We start from the raw sequence: 23187 nt of genomic DNA on the forward strand, positions 1-23187 counted from the left end.
GAGACCAAAAATGGCGCCACCCACAGAACGCCATCAGTACTGAAACGACTGAAATGGCTGTCGGCGGTAGCTGCTCGCAACTTACGCTAATGCGCGTATGCTTGTGTCCGAGGGCTTAAAAGTTTGCCCTAACTCCACCGTGCCCACGCACTTTTTTTGTGGCATCGACTACCTCCTTAGTCCGCCCTGTACGGCCCTCAATGCCGCTTGCATCTCAGCTCGCGCAGTCTCAGCCACGTGCACTTTGTTCCAAACCGTTCGACAGCTACTGTACGGGGTTCCCTGGCTGAATGCACAGACGTTAATTTTAGTACTAAGACGGCTCAATTCTAGCACTGCTACACGTCATAAGCTTTGAAGGCTTCACGGGATTGGGCTCGGCGCTAATCCAGAGCATGCAAGCGTTAATCACAGAAGAAAAATGCCCAGGACCCTCCCATAATCAAGCAGGAGGCTAGGGGAACAAGCAATAACATTCTTTATTTACACACTGAGATCAACTTGTCGAAAAAATTTCCTGAGACACAATGCTGTGACTTCCACACGTTTTCAGCTTTGAGTACTTCTGTCTTCGGATGTACGCTTGTTTGTATACTTGAGCGAAGGAAAGTCCACAGCCTTGTCGATTAACTGGAGACAAAAAAAAAAGAAAACAGGTACATTTCATTATAGGCACTGGACAGTGCCCAGAGGGCGACATGGAGCATGCAACACCCAGCACCAGCTTCGGCAGGTATGTGCAACACTGGGTCAGTCCCCCACACGCTGCCACGTTCCTGTCTAGGGCGCGCTCCTCTTTTTGCAGCATGAATGAAGCATATCAGCCGCCGCTTTTAGGTTTAAAACGAACTACGAGATTATAGATGCCGGACAGCGCCCAAAGGGCAACACGTAGCCCGCGACACCCAGCGCCGCCTTCAGCAGATATGCGCAACACTGGGTCGGTCCCTGCAAGCCGGTACGTTCCTGGCTGGGGGGCGCTCCTCTTTTTGCAGTGCGGATGAAGCATATTGGTCGCCCTTTTTGGGTTTAAAACGGAGTAAGAGTTTGTACAGTAATCCTGACACATAGTGCAGGTGAATGAAGAAGAATTTATTCGGCTGAACTCGCGTACGGGAAGGCATATAAAGGCCGCATAGGCGTAACGCCCAGAAGAGAAACGCTTGCACAGCCTACCGGCAGGCAAAACGTTCTCAAGATCGGCATGTTTCGCTTCAAAAGACAACGTAATTTATATAGTTCAATCTACAAAAAAGGAGGCTTTGTCTGCAAATATATCAAACGTTGCAAGATGTTTCCGTGCTGGGTATTCCATCCACGTCTGTGCACTTGCGACTGCAGAACTACTAACTGGACCACATGGGTGTTACATATAGGTCTTTGATATATGTTAGAGTATGAAATTCACATTTGTTTGTGTATAGCGAAAGTGCGCACGTTAATAAGTGCCCACTCTTCCAAGAAACCTTTGCAGTTCCACATGTAGCCCAGTACATAAGCTGTATACAAACACTCCCCGAAAAAAGAAACTCTTCACGAGAAAGCTATCACAAGAAATTCCATTGGATGGGGTGGGGGGAGTGGAGAGTTAAGCAGAACATCTAATATGCACATCGGAATAAATTACCGAATATTCATATTCAGGTACAGTAATCCCTCATTATGATGAAATCGCTTCTCAAAATAAACTTTGCAGGAAGTTAGTGCTCATCCTCGTCCCATCTCGTCTCATCCTGTGTCTGCCTCACGCTTAGCCTACGGGAATGCATCACCAACAAGCCCAACTCCACACTCTCGTCAAATGGCTGTGCACTTGCAGTGGTACCTCTAGTTCTGTTTGATCGTATCACTGGAATGCTAAAGCGCAGTAAACACACTGACAACATTGTTTTCAGCATTCCCCCTATTGCGTCATCATTGATGTCATGTAGCGCAAACTTTGACACTCAATGCTGCTTATCTTCCTTATCTTTTTTGGCAAAAACAACATCATTCTCTGGGGCCAGAGTAGGGTTAGGCCAGGTACCAGATGCTACCTAGTTACTCCAAGTAACACAGGATTGTGTTTCCTCTTTATGGCCTCATTAATTCCATTTCTTTCCAGCTACAGGAAACAGCCACATGGGATAAATTATTTAAAAAAATACAGAGTAAGAATGAAACTATTTTAGGATAAAGAGTGGAAAGTATTATTAAGGCTTTACCATGGTCCTTTACTGCCCAGGCACCTTCCCATATTCCCCCATCAATATCAGCTTCCAAGGACGAGGCTACGAGAACTAGTTTCCCCTGAATGTAGCCCTCACAGCAGACAAAGCAAAGTCCTGTCTGCAGGCTGCCTTACGATAGCGTAACAAGACTGTCATGTGGGCAGTAAGGCAGCTTAAAGAATTTTTTTAACACAAAGCACATGGCGACGGAACTTGACTATTTATTTAGAAATCAAAAACAATTTCCACCATAATGAAGCCATGATGAAAAGAATGGCCTCCTTAGAATGGTGGTGCCACATAGGGTATCAAAAACGACAAGTGTAATGTAGGGAGGGTAGATTATGTTATGACAGTCGATATCAACTCTAAAGTAACTCTTTGCAGTCGTCTTAAATGAGCGACGAAAGGAAATTGGATCTGTCTCTGCATTTGGCCACTACTTCCTGCACAATGGCGTCGCAGATTTGGTTTTCGATACCACAGGCGGATACCTCACAGAATGCCTTAGAGAGGCAGTCATACATGCTGGCCTTACGCTGTTTTCTTCTCTCGCAACAATGCGTTCCGAAAAATGCCTTTCGTCGGCTGATCTGCTTCAAAATCCTTCACCTTCTTGTAAAAATAATCAAGGTGGAGTAAATGCAACCAAACTTGTCAAAAAATTCAAGTGCCAACAATCAGTAATGGACACACGTGGACAATATCAACTCACCGAATTGGGCGTAAGATAGGAGAGAACAGCATGTGTGACATGAAGGACTATGACAACTACCCAGAAGACTTGGGCGAAGACAAAACCGGAGCGTTTCGTCCTATTTCAGGGTAAGGAAAACACACAGACAACAGCATCAATCGCCTGCTAACTCTCGGGAAAGGTAAGAAGAGTTAATAATTGACAGACCGTGGCTGCACAAGGCATAAAATATCGCACAAAAGCACATTTTCTATCATCAAATTTTTTGTCCCATAGAGGTTTTGGTTTTGAGTGAATACAGATTTCCCGCTCATGCCTTAGCATGCACCATGGGTAGCAGCACCTACGGATACATCATACATCTAGCGCTTTGCCCATAGAAGACATCCTGCTAAGGCATCAGCTTTGCAGCCGACAAGACCCAGGTTCGCTGCCAACTCCTGCAGGGTGATTTTTTTTTTTTTTTTTTTTTTTTACAGTCATTAAGAAGAGGGTTCATACAGACAGAGGCAATATCCGGGGTGGTAGGCTAGTAGTACCCTCGCACTAAAATCACTTGGCAACAGCATTTCGTAGCAGTCACAAAATACAAGGAGCCATGATGCTTTTGAAGTTTATTTCTGGGCGTTAAAAAAAAAAGGAAAAAAAAAATGGACCTGTATGTACTAGTGCGTAATTGATAACTATAATAGCACTGTACTTGTAAGACAGACTGCTTCATGGGGAACATGAGGTAAAAAAATCACGCCATATCCACGGAATGAATGATGATAAGTGGGGCGAAGCTCGAGAGGGAGAGATCATCGGTAACCGTAACTCTCCCGTGAAAGTTCGCCCATTACATCATTAAGAAAGACATAAGACTGTGTGCGTACATTGTACAAATCAACTTTTATTTTCGGAGTCAATGCTCCCAGGCCCAGACCTGGTGAAAGACCCCGCGCCATCGAGGACTACCCCGCACCTCCACCACAATTTGTCACGTAGGATGGGACACAACGGTAAAGAGCGAACTTGTGCCCGAACAAAACAAGAGGAAACGAGCAAAGGTCCTTGCGTCTCGTTCGATCTCCGAGAACGACTGCCTGCGTTCGTGGCGTGATCTCTTGCGTGATCTCCCCCTCGCAGTGCGCGTGCGCTCGCGCCTCCGTTGGCGAACACAGACAAGCTCGCGCTCCCGGTGCCGAGTTTGCACTGCCGGGTGCAGCCAGTTCTTGTGCGTGCAACGCGGCCCACTTTGCGACATCTCCGAAAGCATGCGGCGGTCACGTACCACGAGACACAAGGGATGGACAGACCCATGACTTAAGGAGCTTCGCCCCTAAAATAAGCAAGGAAAATAGATCAGACCAAATGCGAGAATAAAAATTAAGCAGTGCTTGCAAGATTTCCATGGCCTCAAAACAGGAGTGCTTGGCTTTGGAGATGCCTCATGCAAAAAGAAAAAATGGAAGGCTCAGAAGAAGGGGTCCACGGAGGTTAGCTCCAAAAGAGTGCCACAAAGGTTTCCCGCCTTGACATTTGCAGCACTGCTCCAAGCCACTGTTCTAACTTGAACACCTTTTCTTGATACCTTATTTCCTTAACATTTCCTCACCGCAAAGTCTCAGCCACCTAGACTAGAAACATTTCCTGCTAAAAATACACACGCAGGCAAGCAATGGAGAACCCACACATTTGCAATGTCTTCATAGACAAAAAAGTTATGCAGTTAGTCTCTGTGTAGTATATAATATGGAATAAGTAACCGAGGCAGTACCATGAATACGACCGACTATTCAGTGGACGCAGTTGGACTGCCAAGTTCAATTATGATGACTTGAAGAAGCCAACTGCCAAATGTCTGTTTTTTAAAATTTCAGCTAAGTGGCTTCATTTTCAAACGATGACACAGCACCCACCACACTATAGCTTTGTCGTCATCACACTCACACCCCCGCACCAGCAGGGTCCCACATAATAAACTGGCCCACCTTTCCAGCCTTTCCTGGAGCGAAACAGGAGGATCGCGGTCGATGGCGTCATACACACGCTCCGTACGCTTGGCCACGTTTTCCCAGCGGTACATCCGGCTCACTCGTGCGTGCGCTTCGGAGGGTGGCACGACGTCGCCTCGCCTGTGCCGCTCTATGGCACGCTCCAGACCTGCAAGCAGCCCTATTGCGGGCAGTACAGACATGCATCTTCAAGCAAGCAAGCAGTTTCCCTCTCTCTCTCTTTCCCTCTCCATTCTGGCCATTCCCCCGTGCAGCCAGAACTTCCCGTCCTGACAATGTAGAGTGCACAAATTTTTCACACCAAGCTCGGGTTTATGGGGCCAATTCACCACCAACCTGAAAGCTAGTCCCCATATGGACGTTGCGAGGGCATTCATGCCAAAAGAATTTGTGCGGGATATAAAAGTGTAATGTTCACACTGCGGAACAGCAAAATATGAGCAAAGCAAGAAAGACAGGACACAAAGGTGAATTTTGTCTTGTTCACTGCTGCGACGAGACAGCCTTGCCTGGATAGTAAGTAGCCTGAGCAGGTTGCGCCTGTAGGCACAGCACACTCTGTATGGGCGCTCTTACCACTTCATCATATTGACTGGCCACTGTTCTAGTTTTCTCAACGTTGTATGACAGTGCCTGCCCAGCCTTTAGCAGCTATCGTTATATTATCAACAGCCAATTGACCACTGAATGTTGTGTTGGCTAAGCGGCAAAGTCGTGGTACCTCGTTAGATGCCCAAGGACATGCAAAATGTTACCGTGTACTGTCGTCGCCAATTTCAACCAGTCCTCTATATGATGCAGACACAGGCCAGAAGACGTAGGCCACAAAGTTGATGCTTTTATTTTTAATTCTTCATCACAAGGGGGAAAAAAGATAAGCCTGGCCGAGGCCACTTGACATACCTCGCACACTGGGGTCACACAGCTCGATCAAGTCAGGCGGCAGGACTTCGGGTACGCCACCAACCCTGGTGCTCACAACCTGCAGGCTGGGCCACACGTAACACAGTGAGCCCACTTCACTCCACCAAGCTTGCCGAACAGGGACAGCTTCAATATGTATTGGCATAGGCGTGCGCACAGGGGGGGCAGGGGGGGCGGCCGCCCCCCCTAATCATCTGAAGGGGGGCGCCAAATTGGCCCATATTTTGCCAATGTAACACATTAAAGTAAAAATTTCTGCTCAGAAATATTTTGTGTGTTGCAATTTCATCGCATTGAAATAACAATTTTATAACCACCCCTCTTTGCACTGCGTCCTTCAGTGGGAAGAGGTCGGGAGTTGCTGTAAAAGGGGGGGGGGGGCGCAGCGGTAAGACTTTGCCCCCCCTAATTGAGAACTCTGCGCACGCCTATGTGTATTGGTCCTTTTTATATACGGAAACGAAAAAGAACAGCAAGAAAAGGGCTCACCCACAGGCACACGCTTCTACAATAGCCATGCAGAATGCTTCAGTCAGCGAGGCGTTGAGAAAAATGTCTCCTTGAACCATTATCTGGAAGAAATGACGCAGCATATCAGACAGGCTTCTTAGAGGTGAGACTTCAACCTGCAGGATTCATTCAAAGACGCAGACTGGACAGCCCAAAGGGAAGTAATAGGTCACGGTGTGAAAGCCTCGTGGGAAGTTGAAATGCAAACTGTGCATCTCGAGTACATTCACTCATATTACACAACGTCAGTGACAGTTTCAGGAAGAAACACAGACGCACCCGCTGCCATACTGCGTGGTCTCTCTCTCGCTCTCTCCACTAGCATCGCTCCCGACCTTCCTTTTTATCTCACGGGCCCCACAGCTCTGTTACTCTGCAGCACCACCCATCTGAGAGCAGCATCCTCTCTTGGGCCAATGGCGTCACAAGCAGAAAGCGCAATGTCATGTAGCTGATGCAAGTGTAGGCAAAGAGTTAACCAGGGTGTCTAGCAAATCGGCTAATTCAATTTCCCTGACTTTTCCAGGTTTTCCATGATCATTTTAGTTGAAATTCCCTGACCTATACAACAGGCGCCATCTTGTGGAAATGGTCCGTGGAGCATATAACAAGCGTAGAGAAAACACATTCTACCGTAGAGAAAAACACATTTGTCACAACTGCCCTAATTCTCAAAATGAACTTTGATTAACTTAAGTTTGTCTGTTCAGTTTGAGGTTTGCTTGCCTTCAGTTGCAGCTTGACAGAGTTTACTTCATCTTGCAGGGCAGAAGTTCCAAGTTGCGTTTCGGTGAGCACCTTTTGCTTTTTTTTTTTATTAACCTGGCTTGACATGCAACGTGATCCTAACGCATGTCTAAGACATGGTGATGCCTAAATCATATATCATGTTCCTTTTTGATCATGTAATTCTGGCTCCTGATGTCATAAGAAAGAGGTGTTTTCAAGATTAGCTCCCAAAAAGCACTGCCTTTTAAATTTCGCTGGAAAAAAAAAAGGCACGTTGTGCGTGCCATTTGGGCACCATCTACATCACCCCTCTGCGCAAGTGCACCCAACAACCTAAGCCAGCTGCGAGCTGTGTGAACCGCATGACGAGTTTTTGCACGCGATTCGTGCGCAGTATTTTCACAGCCATGTCGACGATTCGTGCCTGCAGTAGCTCCTTTCCGGCACAAGCAAGTGCGTTCGTGCCTTGAGTAGCATTTTAAAGAGTGGTTGAAGCGGTCGTTGGAGCTACCGCACTACTCCGCGGCCGGTGCCGCCGCCATGTTGCCGCCGCCTGCCACTCGGCACGCACCGTGCGAGTGGTTTCTGCGGTGGCGTCTCAGCGCGCCTCTGGCATGCGCAGCGCATTTTTACTTGCAGAAGAACCAGAAAACATTTTATGCAGTTCACGCTTTCATCACGCACGAACGTTTTGCATTCGGTAACTTCTTGGGGGCCTCCAACACTGGTTTCCCCTATTCTAAACCTGTGTGGGCAGGCCCCGAAGTGGTTTTCCCTGACTGGTACTACTTGATTGAAAAATTCCCTGACAATTTTCTGACTTTTCTCGCTGGCTCAAAATTCCCTGACTTTTCCCTGTTTTTCCGGTTTTCCCGGTCGCTAGACACCCTGGTTAACGAGGTGCTCCCCACAAGCTCATAACCCAATTTGCGTCCCTTTTAGTTTGTCAATAATATCTTTCAAAAAAGCACTCAGGAACTACAGGTTTTCTTGAAACTACAAAGGTGTTGGAGATTACTTGTGGAAAGTCAAAAGCAAAGAAGACACCAGGAACCCCTTGCACAATTAAGGAATCAGCAACTGAAAAACAACAGTGGTAGCTTATGTCACTTTTGCAGCATAAAATACGACTGCACAGTGTAAGCAACGTACACCTTTTCTCCTTTCTCGAGACCTCACATCATTGATGAAATTGAATGAGACAGCAGCATTCCGCTCCTTACATCTCTCACTGAGTCGTGCTCGACAGCTCCCAGCATTACAACTCTTTCTTGTAAACGATGCCTTTCACGGACTTCTTCAATCACCAACCGCTTTGGGCCATCGCCACCTAGGAGCAGGTGAGAGGAGTGCAGCACAGGTGAGCACTGGGGGCGACATGTTTGGCCAGCGAGCCACTCAATGAATCCTTCCACTTAAAATCAGAGAAAAACAAACTGTATCGCAGTTCACTGCCCAGTGGACGCGCACATTGGGGCTACTGCCGGAGAATTTATTTAATTAAGCAGTATTTAAATAAACCCGTGAGATCAGTTTCCTTCCACAGCAGTTCTGTTCAGTTAAAGCACCATTTGCCAAGGCACTTATGGTTAAACAGTTCAGAAGCAGTTTTGTTTCAATTCTCTTCAAGCAATTTCTGTTCAATGAAAGCCCCCTTAAAAATTGGATTAATCTACAGCTTTGTTTCTTTTCTCCTTCGCACTCATGCCGTTAGGGCATTTATTTGACTAGTGATGATAGCTTACGGAGTTAGTTCGATACTCTCGACCTACGTCTCAATTTTCCAACGCTGCAATATACATCAATTAGTGCTACATTTTGTGGGAATTGTAAAAACCCGCGATCCCGACTTGGTACACAGTTAGAAGACGTGGCACCTCAGGCGCTTAGAGACAGTGGCGCGGCTCTTCGACGACGGCGGGGTTCACTGTACTCCGTGAGGTGGCGTCACTGCTTCGTCGGAAGCACGGAGCTCGAGAGATGTGCTGGCGTGGAGAAGGGACTTCGGCAGTGGTGCTCGGCACAGGCGTGTGCTTGCGTCGAGCGGGGACAGCACAGCGTGCAGTGTTGTAGCAACCCGGCTCCTTCCCTTCAAGCCTGGACCAACCATCGCCCACCGGTAGCGCCAGAGTCAAACGACTCCGGCCACTCAAGCAACACGGGACCCATCAATGACGTAGAAGGCGGGATCACTAAGGTGGTCTTGGGAATAAACCGCCATGGAGGTTGGCATCGGTGGCCTTTGTGTCTTGCCTGCCTCCCAAAGCCGGTGCCGTAGACGCGGCAGTCGCGTGTGAAGGATCATCCGATTCAGACCCACACCACAATGTACTACTATTTGTGGTGTGGCTCAGCTGTGGCTCAGGCACAGCTGTAGCTCAGCTGTGGCTCAGCTGTGGCTCACGCACAGCTGTCTTTTTTTCTTTTTTTCATTGTCAGAAGAATAAATGCCGCACAAAGATGAGACAGCAGACACAGAAAAAACTGATTTCTGAACTGACACTCATTCAAACTCCCCGCCCCCCTTTCCCCCTGCAATGTGAATTACCCATCCCAAGGGTCAATATGAATTATCTTCCACAAAGGTACGGGTATTTACACGCAACAAAACATGGCAAAAAGTACGCGAAACACACAAGCTTAAAGGGACACTGAAGTGATTTGCAAACATTGTGGGATTACTTGTGCAAATTGTAGTCCCTAGGCCATGTTTTGACCACTTTTGGTGCGTTTACGCGGCTTTACTTGGCAGAAAAATCAATTTAAAAGTGCTGTCTTCCTCTCTGCATCCTCCTTGCCAGTTTGCTATGACGTCTGGTACAACGTTCACTCGAGATGGCTTGGCTTGACTGCGCTACTGCGAAGCTAGCCGACCCTCCAAGCTCTGAGAATGTTAGTCGGCCGGCAGCCGGCGGGTCGTCGCAATTCATTCACTCAGCTGAAACTAAGCCCCGACACCATTTGTGCCTGGAAGAATGCGCCTTTAGTTTGTTAGTTTGTAGACTGTACCAAGCTTAGTAAAGTCTATGAAGTCAAAGTAGCTCCACACAAGCACACATGCTACGCTTCACTGACTGGTACGCTAGTAGAAAATCTAAGGCCAATTAAAGCTGGGAGAAGAGTCAGCGAGGCTAACATAGGTACTAAGAAATTAAAGCCAACCAAAACTTCTATTGTAAAGCATAAGACCAAGGTGCGAGGAGCACGTTTTGCACTGGGTGAACTAGCACAGCAGTGAGCAGCATGACCACACATTTGCAATCACGCTAGAGAAATGATATTTGGGGGAATTTTGGGGACACTTATTGCACAAGCATTATCCAAGAAGTAGTCGTCTAAGCTGCCGGGAATGCTGAAACTAAAAAATAAATAAACAGGCTGCACGATATAGGTATACTTTGCATGTCCCTCAACAACAGTGCTGTCACAATGGCCGAGAGATCTCGCGCTGTAAGTTTATTTTTTTCGTAATTTGCAAGTTCGAATCCCTGATAACGCTTCTTTTTGTTGATTTTTTTGTACTTGGGTGTTGTTTTCTATACTGATTTCACCATTTTGCATTCAAACCTTCATTGTTTTATGAATGACTTTGGAGAATGTGTGCAGACTGACAATGAGTTCTCATTGGCGTGGTGTTGACATAAGCACCGACTGCTTGCGGGCACAGTGCCGAATCAGGCGACTCTTGGCCTGGTGCGAACACGCCTCTTACGACACAGAGACGAGACAGGAAATCTTCAAAGGTGGGGCAAAGAGCCTCGCATTTACAGAAATAAGATTCAGCGCAGCACGACAACACTGCTTCCTGAAGCCTCGTATTCAATGATGCAGAGGGTGTTCAGCCACTGCATACGCCTCGGCTAGCGAACATTAGGATTCTAAGCAATGCTTGCAGGCTTATCTGATGCATTTTACAGCCGCCAACATGGCAGAAGCGCGGTATACCGATTCCTGAGATATTGAGAATACCCAGCCAATGATAATGTTGGATACCAAGCATGTTGCTTCACCGAACCGAAACCAAAACTGGTTTGAATTCAATCTTGGACATCAACCAATCACATCACATTTCAAATGTGCGTCATTGCTGCCACAAATGTTGTATGGTAATTTTTCTTCTTTCAGCACTTTATAAATTAAATACTGCTTTATCGACCGCATAAACGATGAAAAGTGTGTTTATTTGAGCCAGTCTATGCGATGCAAACAAAAACAAAAGTTAGACAGATTCACTTCAGTGTACATTTAATTAAGAAAACTAAACTGTGTGTCCAAAAAAAAAAAAAAAGAAACAGAAGAAGAGTTTCCTCACCTATGATGAACCTCACTTGAGGGTACCTGCTGCAGATCACCGGAATCACACCGGCCATCAGGTCCACGCCCTTGCGGTACACCAGCCGGCTAACCACGATGATCGTCACTGGGAACACACACAGAGCACAAAACATGGGGGCCAGTTCCCAAGTGAGGGCTGCTTGAAAAGTGCCCCAGAATCCCGCTTGCTCTCACCTCTATGCAAAAAATACATGGTGGTCAACATAGCAAGTGCACGTATGCACAGCACTTGGAAATAAGAAGACAACAGGAAAGTTAATAAAAACTTTCTCCCCTTGACGGGAGAAAAGCGAAAAGAGTACCGTGAAAGAAAAAAAAAGCGGATCCACTACTATATCCCAAACACAGGGCCACAAAAAGTTTCTGTAGAAGGTGTGGCATGATAGGGGTGAATGAGGGAGATAAAGATTAGAGAACTGTAAAAACAAAAAAACGTGGAAAGAAAAAAAAAAGGATAAGTGAAAGCAAATGCTACAACCGCTTTGTGACTCAAGTTGCCCACCTTTCCCGCTCCATTTTAGCAAAGTTCTCAAACATTGTCTTCTATGTCAATGTACGTATTAAATTTGATTATCCAATCGTATCCACGAGCTCAAAGTGACTGCAGGCTCCAAGGAATGGGGCCCACATAGTGATAACCACTGCAATGCGCTCTTGCAAGCACCTCTTGCTGCTGCTTACAGGAATGGCACAGAAAGCAGAATGACAGCACTTTGCAAAACTGTATCTTCCCAGATGTGATAATATAAGCACGTGTCTACTGCCCACATCTCCTTTTTTCGGTGTCTTCAAGCGCCCTGCTATGTCCCCATCTTTGATAACTTGTGAGAAGAACCAAATTTCTAAAACGATTGTTTCTCAATAAATGCGTAGGTTTACGCTACGCTCTACTCGCAACAGCTCTTAAATGTAAGCATTTGACACTTTTCTTGTTGCAGTTTTCTCTCTACACTTACGTCCAATGTCCAACAGCTAAGAATTGGACGCCGACACATAAACAGACTAGGTACTGAAATGAACTTCTGCTGAATTGACCGATGCATGCAAGTTACTAATGCTACCTCTACATCCTTGCTCCTCCACTTGTTTGCTTCTCCTCCCACACCTCGTCCTCCTCAGCTGCCATCCATCTCGAGGTGTCTGAAGCCCGTAGCCTTCCAAAACAATAGGACTAGGATTTGCCTCCATGAAAAGATGTTTTACCTTGGTCTGAGGGCTTTTTGTTCAAGTCAGGGTAGAAGACTGCGGTCTCGACTGCATTTGGTATGACGGACACCCTCGAAGGTGGCACGTTGGCTCGTAACACGGTATTCTCTTTTCTGGGGGATAAAAAATAAATAAAGGAAACACGACGGCACGGTCAGGATCCTGCTAGAAAAGGAACGCGGTAGCTATTAAGGGGCTAAGCCAGTATTTGAACCATTTTAAACTTCACAAACACATTTTTCTTCAGCAGGAGCAGGGAATTAAGAAAATTTGGGCTTCAGCTGCCAAATCTACACATAGACCACAATGCATGCCTAAGAATTTGGCTTTAATAAACAAACAGCCGCTGGAGCTTGGTTACTCGCAAAATTTACACCTTAAATTACTCTGCACATGACAAAGCACTGGCTCTTGTATACGTTTTATGCTAGTAGCCAATATGAAGAAGTACACAAAAAATATTCGTTAGAAACAATTCTTGTCGTAGGTAATCTAAAAATTGAGCTAAAAAAATTGACAAGGGGAGCAATGAAGAACAGGCGGGACTAGTGCTCACTCACAATTGTGCTCATTCTGCAGAAAACATCGAACTATAAAAACCACTGTCAAGAGAACATACTGATGTGTCAACGACATACTTATTCCTTTCCTTTCTGCAATGGCGCACCTACACAATTTCATGCGCAGTCTGGTCATGACTTGAACCGACAATATTCATCTCCCAGAATAATGGACCGCACTCATGACAAGTCATGTACCCTTGACAGGTTGTTGATACACTTTCTGTTTTGGCCTATGTACTATCGTGATAAATTTAAATACAAACAACGGAGCGCGTGGCTTTCAGTACATGCCACGCATCCTGGCGACGGCCCGCGTATGCACAGTATGAACAAGTTACGAGAGTTCATGACCAACCTTGATATGGAAAGGCCATCGTATTTCCATCGTTCGTGGGGCGCCGAGCACGAAATAAAACTAAAGGAATATAGCTTCACGCCGTTTTCACTCATCGCAGCAGCAAAGTTAAATAACGCTTGCGTGAGTGGGTGCCGAACGCGCTGGGAAGACAAACCAAAACGCTCACACGCCGAACGACGGTGTTTACATATCAACGTTGGACACAAACTCTCGTAACTTGCTCGCACTGCGCATACGCTGCCCATTGCCAGGATGCACGGTATGTACTGAAAACCACGCGCTCCGTTGTTCGCATTTCAATTTATCACGATAGTACACCTTGCTAAATGTCAGCAGGACATGGTACACCACTTCGACTGGGCAGTCCACTTCTTACCACCTCTGGTGAAAGCACACAGCGAGCCTTTTTGGGGCAGACATTACCACACTGGCTGTACAGGCTGGCTGCTTTTTCCGAGTTGTGAGTTACCTTGTGAAACCATGGCCAACGTTTTTTTCCTTCACCACAAGATCTATCTTCTGGAATGGCCTGAATGAACTTGAATGAACTTCTCCTCCAGCAAGTATTATTAAGCTATCTTGTTGTAAGCTTTGCATGCACGAACACCACGAACGCTTAGAATTGTTTGATTATGTAGCTCTAGTTAAACAGAACTCTGGAGCAGACAAAGAAATCTTGCTGGTCCCTTCAGGTCCTGTTAAGCAGAAACCTGCATTAATTCCAGCTCTGACCATTTCAGTCATGGTTCACGAAGTAACACGAAGTCAGCAATCCAAGCAATACTTGTGGCTTTAGGCACTACAGCTAAATAAAAAAGGCTTGATATCAACATTCCCTTCAGATACATTACCAGATTTTGTAATTCCTTGTTAACTACATCCATTTTCAAACTGACCACTACAAATTACATGTGAAGTCGGCAATGTGCTTCTTTGAGTCTCCAGTTTGAAAACAAACAACGGAATGAACTGTCACCCTCACCCAGTGTGCGAGACGCATATGACGTGGTTGGCGAAAGCCAGGGACACGCTGAGCAGCTTGTTGGTGATGATTGCGCTGGCGTCCGCAAAGCCAAACAGCGAGTGGTCGGTGAAGACAGCCCGGAGACCCAGAGTGGCAGCATGAAGCATCACCTCCAGGGCCAGAGACGAGAAGGCCTTAAAAACATTGAAACCAAGACAGTGAATATAGGACACCGTGGCTCTTCTTTACCGAAGCCAAAGTAAACTTGGTCAACCAGTCTCACATCACTTCAAGGAAATGCCCACAGCAAGAACTAAAGGGACACTAAAGGTCAATAACATTTCTTTAACTAAAAGATCCCCCCCTTCACAGCTCTCCTGGCTTTTGTTCAACAGCCAATAATGTCTCGTTTTTTTAGAAGTAAAGAACTAAAGCTACTACCTCACGTTTTGGTCTGTCTATGTAGTTTTTCTTTTTTACTCAAGATAATACCTATACCTCCACGTTCTTCCTTGGCATCAGTGCTGCATGCCTCCAGGACGCCGCAGCATGAGCCCACCTCAGAATCCTAGTCTGTAGCACAACGCCTTACATTCCCTAAAAAATGTAAACATGGAAGACTCCCCTCCCCGATTTGTCATGACTCTGTGGCTGCCACCTGTGTCGTTACGACAGAAACTGGGCAGATCCTCAAGTACAATTGATATGATGTGTGTCTGCGCAATTTGTTTGGTGTTGTGGAGTATCTTTGCTATTTTGACATTTCGTTATTACGTTGCAATTACCTAAAAAGGTTAATTCTATTTGCAGCGTACGTTGAAGCGTCTGGTTGCCCGTTTCCAGCAACTTCATTCTTTTCAAGCAACGAGCTGCATTTCCAGCAAAAAACGACGACTTGTACAAGGAGAGGCGTACACTCATAACATACAAATAGAAGGCACACTTACTGAATGTGCGTGAACGACTGTGATGTCTTCCCTAATGAGGATGTTCCGTATGAGGGGAAAAGAGATCATGATGGTAGGCAACGTGCATTGGTTGTATATAACAAGGAATGGAAGGTAATAGACCTGCAAGAGAGCAGAAAGGTTGGAGTGAACATTCGTAAGGTGGTGCGGAGAACAATCGCCCTGTACCTTCAGTCCGCAGGTCATATACCGAACTCCTTTTCTGTCACCATAAGCGTGCGTTATGACGCACACCTTGTGTCCAAGAGATAACAGGCATTGGGAAAGCTGATATATGTGACTTTCTACGCCACCCGTATTGGGGTAGAAAAAATCTGAAACCATGCTGCAAAAACAAAACGAGTATGAGAAATCAGCGTCGTGAGCCCGGCGATGCGATTTCTTCCCAAACCAAGAAACCCGCCAGCGGAGTTGGATCAAGCAGTACCGCCAACAAAAACGTATTTACCATATACGGTGAAGCTTTCGTTCCATTTTGGTGACAAATAACTACGTCAAACGTGGCGGAATTGACTACTGTGCAACATAAACGACGCCACAGGCGAAACCATAACCGATGACACGAACTTCACGGAAGCGACCACAATCATCCTACAATCGCAGACTGCGCCTCTGCCAATGGGTTCGAAAATAAGGTATTGTCAAATTGCAATTCAAAGCGTATTTTTCATTCATTTTGTAACATCATTTTCATTGGTATTTCAACAGCTTCGTCGGCTTTGTTGTCCAATCATAACACCGAGTGTGAACCTTCTTTTTTTATTTATTATGTCTGCATTGTGGCGCCCCGTCACACCGGTCAGAAAAGTTTCATTCATTCCAAGCTTGCTCGCTGGTTCCGGGATTCGGGTCGCGGTTGTCGCGGTCGTCGCGGTGTCAAGGGTGTTCAAGGGTACGAGAAGTGCCCTTGGCTGGGGTCGGTTCAGTCAGTTCATCTCCACAAACACGGTACGGTCAGCGTGCGCCGTTACACCCTGCAGCCGCACTATGTCTAACGTCTGCCTGATCGTCATTGACGGATGGGGTGTGTCGAACGACCCGCACGGGAATGCAATCCTCAACGCCAAGACACCGGTGATGGACGAAATGGCTAAAGCGGAAGGTCAGTACTTGACCCTGGAAGCTTCCGGTCTTGCGGTCGGCCTGCCCGCCGGCCTGATGGGCAACAGCGAAGTCGGACACCTCAACATTGGTGCCGGCAGGGTAATCTATCAAGACATAGTCCGAATCAACCTGGACGTGGAGAACGGAGCCATCAAGTCCAACGCGAATTTCGTGAAGGCCTGCAACCGCGCAAAGACCACGAACGGCCGGCTTCACCTGCTCGGCCTTGGCAGCGACGGCGGCGTGCACTCGCACCTAAACCACATCTTCGCACTCCTGGAGGGTGCAAAGAGTAACGGCGTGCCCCACACGTTCATCCAGTTTTTCGGCGACGGCAGGGACACGAGCCCCGTAAGTGCCATCAAGTACGCGCAGCAGGTCCTGGACCACATTGCTCACATCAAGTACGGCTCCTTGGCCACTCTCATCGGGCGGTACTACGCCATGGACCGGGACAAGAGGGAAGAGCGCAACAAGATCGCCTTCGAGGGCCTCGTCCAGGGAATCGGAGACTCCGTGAAAGCAGGCGATCTTATCAAGCACATCCAGAGCCTGTACGACGCACCCGAACCCCAGCGGCAGACGGACGAGTTCTTCATGCCGATCATCGTAGACCCTAGTGGCCGCATCCAGGATGGCGACACCCTAATTTTCTGCAATTTCCGCGCAGATCGCGCGAGACAGCTGGCCGAAGCATTTGGCATCAAGCCCAACTTTGAGACTAACGTCATTCCCAAGGATCTCAAGCTGTTTACAATGACCCAATACAAGAAAGAGTTCCCTTTTGAGAATTTGTACCCCCCAACTGTACCGAAGAATGTTCTCGCAGAATGGCTCGCTGCTAAAGGCAAGACGCAGTTCCACTGTGCCGAAACTGAGAAGTACGCCCACGTGACTTTCTTCTTCAACGGCGGTCAGGAGAAGGCTTTTGAGAACGAAGAGCGCTCCCTCGTGGCATCGCCAAAGGTGGCCACTTACGACTTGATGCCCGAGATGAGCAGCAAAGGGGTAGCCGACGAAATGGTCCGAGTCATCACCGAGAAGAAGCATCCGTTTGTCATGTGCAACTTTGCTCCCCCCGACATGGTGGGGCACACTGGCGTCTACGAGGCGGCCATCAAGGGTGTGGAGGCCACCGACATTGGCATAGGCCGAATCAGAGACGCCTGCGTCAAGAACGGCTACGTGTTGCTGGTCACTGCCGACCACGGGAATGCGGAAGTCATGAAGACAGCGGATGGCAAGCCTGTCACGAAGCACACCACTAACAGGGTGCCCTTCTGCATGGTGGGAAACCACAAGTTCTGCAAGCCAAGTCACGTACCCGCACTTTGTGATGTGGCCCCCACCGTCCTTGCTTTGATGAAGATCCCTCAGCCCGCAGAGATGACCGGCAAGTCTCTTCTTGCCCAGTAAAGTGAGAGGTGCTGCTGAACTCTGAACTCCCCCCCCCCCGTGACTCCTAGCTACCTGTAGTTGGTTTTACTTGGTGTCTAACTTATCCGTGACTGAGAACCAATAAATTTGCTGTTGACTCCCAGGTATTTGTCATGGTCACTCGCAAAATCTGCACGGTGGCAATAAGAACGCTGAACTACGGTGATACTGCTGAAGAGAAACATTGAGCCAAAGTGAGGCAAACAGTAGCGCTTGACAGGGTTGCCTCCTCTGCAGTATGCTGGAGGAAACTGAAGCCCGGGCTTTACACGCAACTACAACCAATCGTTAGCATGGAAAGATTGTTGTGGTAGTTGCTTTTCACTCTTTGTATATACATACAGCATGGTTGCACTCGTCTGTTAGCTCGTCATTATTAGCAACACAGTAATGGAGGAAATGTAACTTTTTCACAAGCTGGTTCACTAATCTTTTTTTCCACAAATGCTAGTGATGACCCTACATGCACCACGTCACAGTATAACCCCCCCCCCCTTCGAGTGCTGCCACCACTGAACGCTGCCTAGCAGTACATTTGTGAAAGCATGTTGCCAAAGCGCATACCTGCAACCTCCTGTTTTCATGTGCTAAAAATGGTTACCGACGACAGTGTTAACAAAAAGGACGGCCACGTTGTAACTTAATAACGCAATTACCTTTGATGTGATTTCAGTGCGAGACAATCTGATGTGCACAAGTGTCGTCTGCCACAAACCAGCAACATAATGCCGGCATATAAAATGGAGCAATTTTAATTTCTCGTTTGTGAAGGAATTCATTAGAGACACTGGTTTATTTAGATTGTAAAGATGCAGCAAAGCAGTGATGAAAGTTGATTTGATGTACTGTGGCTCATCACAGCCATGCTTTTCAAAACGTCTGGTTACTTGCCTGGCCACAAGTTATGTTACAACATGCATGCAAAAGCAAGCAAAGAAATTTTGTCATGGTTGGAACGTGGTTAGCCCAAGATTGTCAAGCGAAGCTCTGTTTTCGCACTGAGCACGCGCAGTGAACACACAATGTGCCCCGGAAGACAAACCGACGCTGCTTGGCACAGTTGCCGCTCTAAGTGCAGCCCGCAGGCACCTCCTAGTGTCCTGCTCCGACGGCATGCCGACGTACACTTCCAGCCGCTCATCGTGCACTTAGCAGAAGGCAATCGGTTGCATGGCGCAGGGTACAATCGAACACCTTCCCACACCCCGCCCTGTGCCACCGAAACTTTCCAGAAATATACACAGATAAGTGCAAGTGGTGCGGTGCCGCAGCCGCCACGCTCCAACACATGGTTTGGGCGTGTCCCAGTAAACCGGAGACACCACATGTACGCATTACGAGGCACGAGCAATGGGAGGCCGCGCTGCTTAGCTCCCAACCCGACGTCCAAACAGCAGTCGTCCAGCTGGCGGAAGACGCCGCCAGGGCCCATGGGTTCCTGACCGCCGTCTGAAGGGGCGAGGACACTGCCACTCCGAAGCAGTGACTCCGTCTTAACAGAGACGACTATAATAAAGTTTTTTTCATCATCATCCCCCTTCCCCCTCTTTACAACCCTCCCCTTGGAATGAATGAGCTAATAGACAGTTTCATTTTACACAAAAGCACACTGCACTGGCTTGGCCTTGGCTGAGCTTGAAGGTCAGATTGATGCTACAAGCTGTTTTCTGGGTTTGTACCTGGAGTAAGAGGTTTCACCCTACGAACTTCATGCACCACTTCAATCTGCTTACGTGCTTTTAAAGTGAAATCTTGGCAATACCTATCAACTTCTCCACTGCTACATCCTATTTGTGTCTTTTTTTTTGCTTTTGTTTCTTCGTTTTTTAAATCCAAACTACTTCACTTTCAATCTCCCACAGTGAAAACAGAGTCTGCGTGTTCCTTCTTCATTGCTACGACGCGTTGGCGTCCCTCTCGTCGTTAGGTGCGAGAAACTTCCAACCGGCGGACTAGTGACACGTGCAACAGCTTGCCCATAATCGCAGTTGTATGCAGCCAGGGTAGCACCTGTTCTACTTGCATGCCGTTGTGTTTACTTTCCACACATTGCTCCAACTTTTCTTCCACTGCTGGCACTGTGTCAAGAAAGCGCAGTGGTACTGCACTGGGCTGCAACTGTAAAAACCCAGGTTCGAATCCCTCATGATTCGAGTTTTTACTCTTCACAGTGGCGACCGTTTTCTGTTCCGGACAATGGTTTTTCGCACTTAGGACTTCCGTCTCAAAAAAATCGAAAAGGAAATAGTTCAGTCTCACGAAGCCTGGTGTAGACATCACATGGCCACCAAGAGACGCAACACCACACAAAACCTGGCCCCCCATGTTTCCTCGCGAGGCAGTTATGAAAGCGCAAGTGTGAAGGAGAGTGTCCGGATAGTGCACTAAAATGCGTGGCCCACCTCATTTAAAAGCTCAGTGTGAATAAAGAATATGCCCCCAAACATAAGAGTAAAGCTTTCTGATGGATGCTTGAAATGCTGTATTCTGAAGGCACCTCTGCACGCCATACACAGCCATATTTAACACGTGGCAATTTAAATGTAGCATTACTTATGGTAGAAAGCAATGGCAGTACAGTTTAAGTAGTCACATGGCTAGGATTGGTGGCAATGCAATTAGAAATAACAGCAAAGCCTGAATGGGATATTTGGACACAAAACAAGGCCTTGTTCTACTATGTACGTGCAACTATAGAGTTGTGAAGCCTTTTGCTGCCGTATCATGTGCAAGCGATTGGAATTTGAAGTTTGCAACTCTGATACAAATACAAGCAGGAGGTACAGTAGAAGCAAAAACCAAGTTCATGTTCCTCCCTACCAGACCTCGCACTGCTCTTCTTACTAATGTGAAAGCATTAAACGACTTGTTGAGCAAAAAAGCCACTTTACCAGAAAGGCGGCGGATATGTTCCCATTGGCTCGGAGAAATGTGACTCCTAGATTCTCATTGGCTGAGAACGCAGCCTATGGGAATGGAAATTCAGGTTGATATGCAGCAGAGGAAGGGGGCAGTGTGGGTATGCAACGACCCGACGTTAGATTTGTACCCACAGCTTGACGTACGATGAGTAACAACATTGCTTGGCATGTTGTAAGGCCTAATGTTAACGAACACAATACACAATTTTTATCACACATTTATTCATTGTTTGATACTTGAAAAAGAGAGAGCAATGTTACAGTTTAAATACTGCTTGTATGAAAATCGTATGTACACAATAGGCCCACCGGTGCCACTTTTTGAACTGCCTACCAGAAAAGCGTCAGTGGCTGCGTGAAACTGACCAGGTTCCACAGAGCAGGCAAGCTGCAATTACTAAGTTACTCACCAATGAACAAATCTAGAAACGGCGCAAGGCGGCTCTCTACTCGAACACTTTACAGGGGCAATGAAATGTCACAATAAATTTACACACACCCTTTGTCCTTCACTTGCATCCACAAGGGCCTCTGTCGCCACACCCTTTGGCCACATTCCTTGCAGCTCGCTGCAGGCATGCCTGGCATGTGGCTCTATTCCTGGAAGAGCTATCTGGTTACTTTACACCACTCCTCATGTCTGCATCTCTTATTGAACGAGGAGACGGTAAAGGACGCTACACACAATGCCACATAAACCATTGTAAACCGAACTGCAATGGAAGCAATGCCATCTTTGAGCATTATTTAGAACGTCACCAAGGCCAGAGGTTCACTCTATCCCCTCTCCAAGCTCCCTCCCCACCCACCCCTTTTTTTTACACAACACAAAAGTACTGATGTTACCACACAAATTAAGAGCAAGGCAGAAAACCTGATGCTTGAGATAATAAAGCTGCGTGCATGAAGAGACTTCCATGCCTACACAATAGTGTGATGACTTGCTGCCACCTGAAAGTGCAAAAAGTGTGCGATAACTTGACAGGATAAACTTGATTGCCTGTCAATTTTTTCTCTCCTAATGCACACTTTGTTGGCGTTCTGTAGCAGAAAGCCAACAACAATGACATGACGAGAAAGAAAAAGAAAACAGAAGAGTGTAGCCCCAAGAGAGCCCTGCCTGCTTGTGACGACAGCCGAGACATTCCTTCACATGCCTGCTGAGATGCTACCAGACCCACGTCACACTTGCTTCTTCCACCAACAGTACACAGCATGACAAGAGTACAAGTGCAACAACAGTTTCAAAGTCACGTCGCCGTTTTTGTGCGTCTTCCTGAAGTGGACTCGTTAAATCGCCATCCACATGGATTCTTACATCTTGTAACCGACAAGGAGTCCTCTTTGCTGCCCACAAAACATCTGGCGAGCACGTTTCCTTTTCCAGTCACAGCAGCAGCCCCTGACCCGCCAAAAGAAATAAGCCTAAACAACGGAAAGAAAGGAGGAAAAACAGGCGACTTTCCACAGCACCGCGGTGGAAGAGGGAGAGGACAGTTCCGTCACAGCATATACACAAGGAGGTCCCGCCCCTTCCCCGAAGAGCAGGAGCGCTACTGCTCGTCGATGAGTGGCGTGGCGTCACCGGCCGGCGTGGACTCAATCATGGGGCTCGGGGAAGCCCGGGTGGTCGGTGTGCGGCCGCTGCGCGTGGGCGTGCGGCCGGGCGTCTCCTGCTGCTGCTCCATGCGCTGCTTGGCCCACTGCTCAGCCATGCGCTTCCAGTCGGCGATCGATGGGTTGCCCGTGGTCCTGCACAGGAGGCGTCACGCACGTGCTTAGAACACCACGACAGCACTAAGTCTCAGCCAGCTCAGCAGTGAAACGGCACTTCATTTTCGCTTTTTGCAACATCCCAGATAGAATACGGGAGGAAGAGGAAAGAACGCAACGAAGGTTGGGATGACACAAACATCACTGCACTGCCGCACTGGAGTGGAGCTGTGTTTTGAAGCAACACAGCGTCACCCGCACGACCAGCTTTGCTCTCGTGACGGGTTCAATTAGTTCGTGTGGACTATGTGGGCAAAAATATGGCATATGCTGCATTTAGCCTAATCTAACATGCACCTTTCTTTTCTAGTAAACTACTAATGAAACCAAAACAATAGAACTGATTTTGAAACCTAACCCCGTTAATAAGAGCAGTATTACCGCCCCCATCCCTTTCAAGAAAAGCTGCATATTGTTTATGTTAAGTTTTTTTTTCCCCTTTTTCTTGCTTCCCTGGAATTTCTTTTATTTACAGGAGTCACAGCACCCGT

General features: G+C 47.3%; 3 protein-coding genes across 5 annotated transcripts in view; 1 reads left to right on the forward strand and 2 right to left on the reverse strand.

Moving 5' to 3' along the window:
- Positions 1-455: 455 nt before the first annotated feature.
- On the reverse strand, positions 456-16197 carry Pig-a (phosphatidylinositol glycan anchor biosynthesis class A). The gene is made up of 12 exons (XM_077676112.1): positions 15910-16197; positions 15630-15786; positions 15441-15563; positions 14512-14687; positions 12606-12721; positions 11380-11487; positions 8291-8397; positions 6318-6400; positions 5808-5893; positions 4881-5064; positions 2926-3025; positions 456-630 (listed from the first exon to the last, which is right to left on the reverse strand). Exons 1-12 carry the CDS (start codon positions 15933-15935, stop codon positions 550-552), a joined length of 1347 nt encoding a protein of 448 aa, XP_077532238.1. The 5' UTR covers positions 15936-16197; the 3' UTR covers positions 456-549.
- Positions 16198-16264: 67 nt separating this feature from the next.
- LOC144144604 (2,3-bisphosphoglycerate-independent phosphoglycerate mutase-like) lies at positions 16265-18105 on the forward strand. The gene has a single exon (XM_077676111.1). It carries the CDS (start codon positions 16449-16451, stop codon positions 17979-17981), a length of 1533 nt encoding a protein of 510 aa, XP_077532237.1. The 5' UTR covers positions 16265-16448; the 3' UTR covers positions 17982-18105.
- A 3022-nt stretch (positions 18106-21127) lies between these two features.
- Positions 21128-23187, reverse strand: part of Spt6 (transcription elongation factor Spt6) — a 43084-nt gene continuing 41024 nt past the window's right edge. For all 3 annotated transcript variants that reach the window (XM_077676117.1, XM_077676115.1, XM_077676116.1), the window contains exon 37: positions 21128-22675. In XM_077676117.1, coding sequence (XP_077532243.1) covers positions 22477-22675 — 199 coding nt within the window. In that variant the 3' untranslated portion in view covers positions 21128-22476. The remainder of the gene's footprint in view (positions 22676-23187) is intronic.

This window comes from Haemaphysalis longicornis, unplaced genomic scaffold (assembly GCF_048455015.1).
Source record: "Haemaphysalis longicornis isolate Haplotype H1 unplaced genomic scaffold, Haemaphysalis longicornis Haplotype H1 scaffold_7, whole genome shotgun sequence".
NCBI lineage: Eukaryota > Metazoa > Arthropoda > Arachnida > Ixodida > Ixodidae > Haemaphysalis > Haemaphysalis longicornis.

Bases quoted from the DNA above. Each gene is read 5' to 3' on its own strand.
- Pig-a (XM_077676112.1), bottom strand. From the start codon at position 15,935: ATGGAACGAAAGCTTCACCGTATATG. The intron at 15,787-15,909 runs GTAAATACGTTT...TTGTTTTTGCAG, and splicing joins CGAAAGCTTCACCGTATATG to CATGGTTTCAGATTTTTTCT. The intron at 11,488-12,605 runs GTAAAACATCTT...GTGTGTTCCCAG, and splicing joins CAAAAAGCCCTCAGACCAAG to TGACGATCATCGTGGTTAGC.
- LOC144144604 (XM_077676111.1), top strand. From the start codon at position 16,449: ATGTCTAACGTCTGCCTGATCGTCATTGACGGATGGGGTGTGTCGAAC.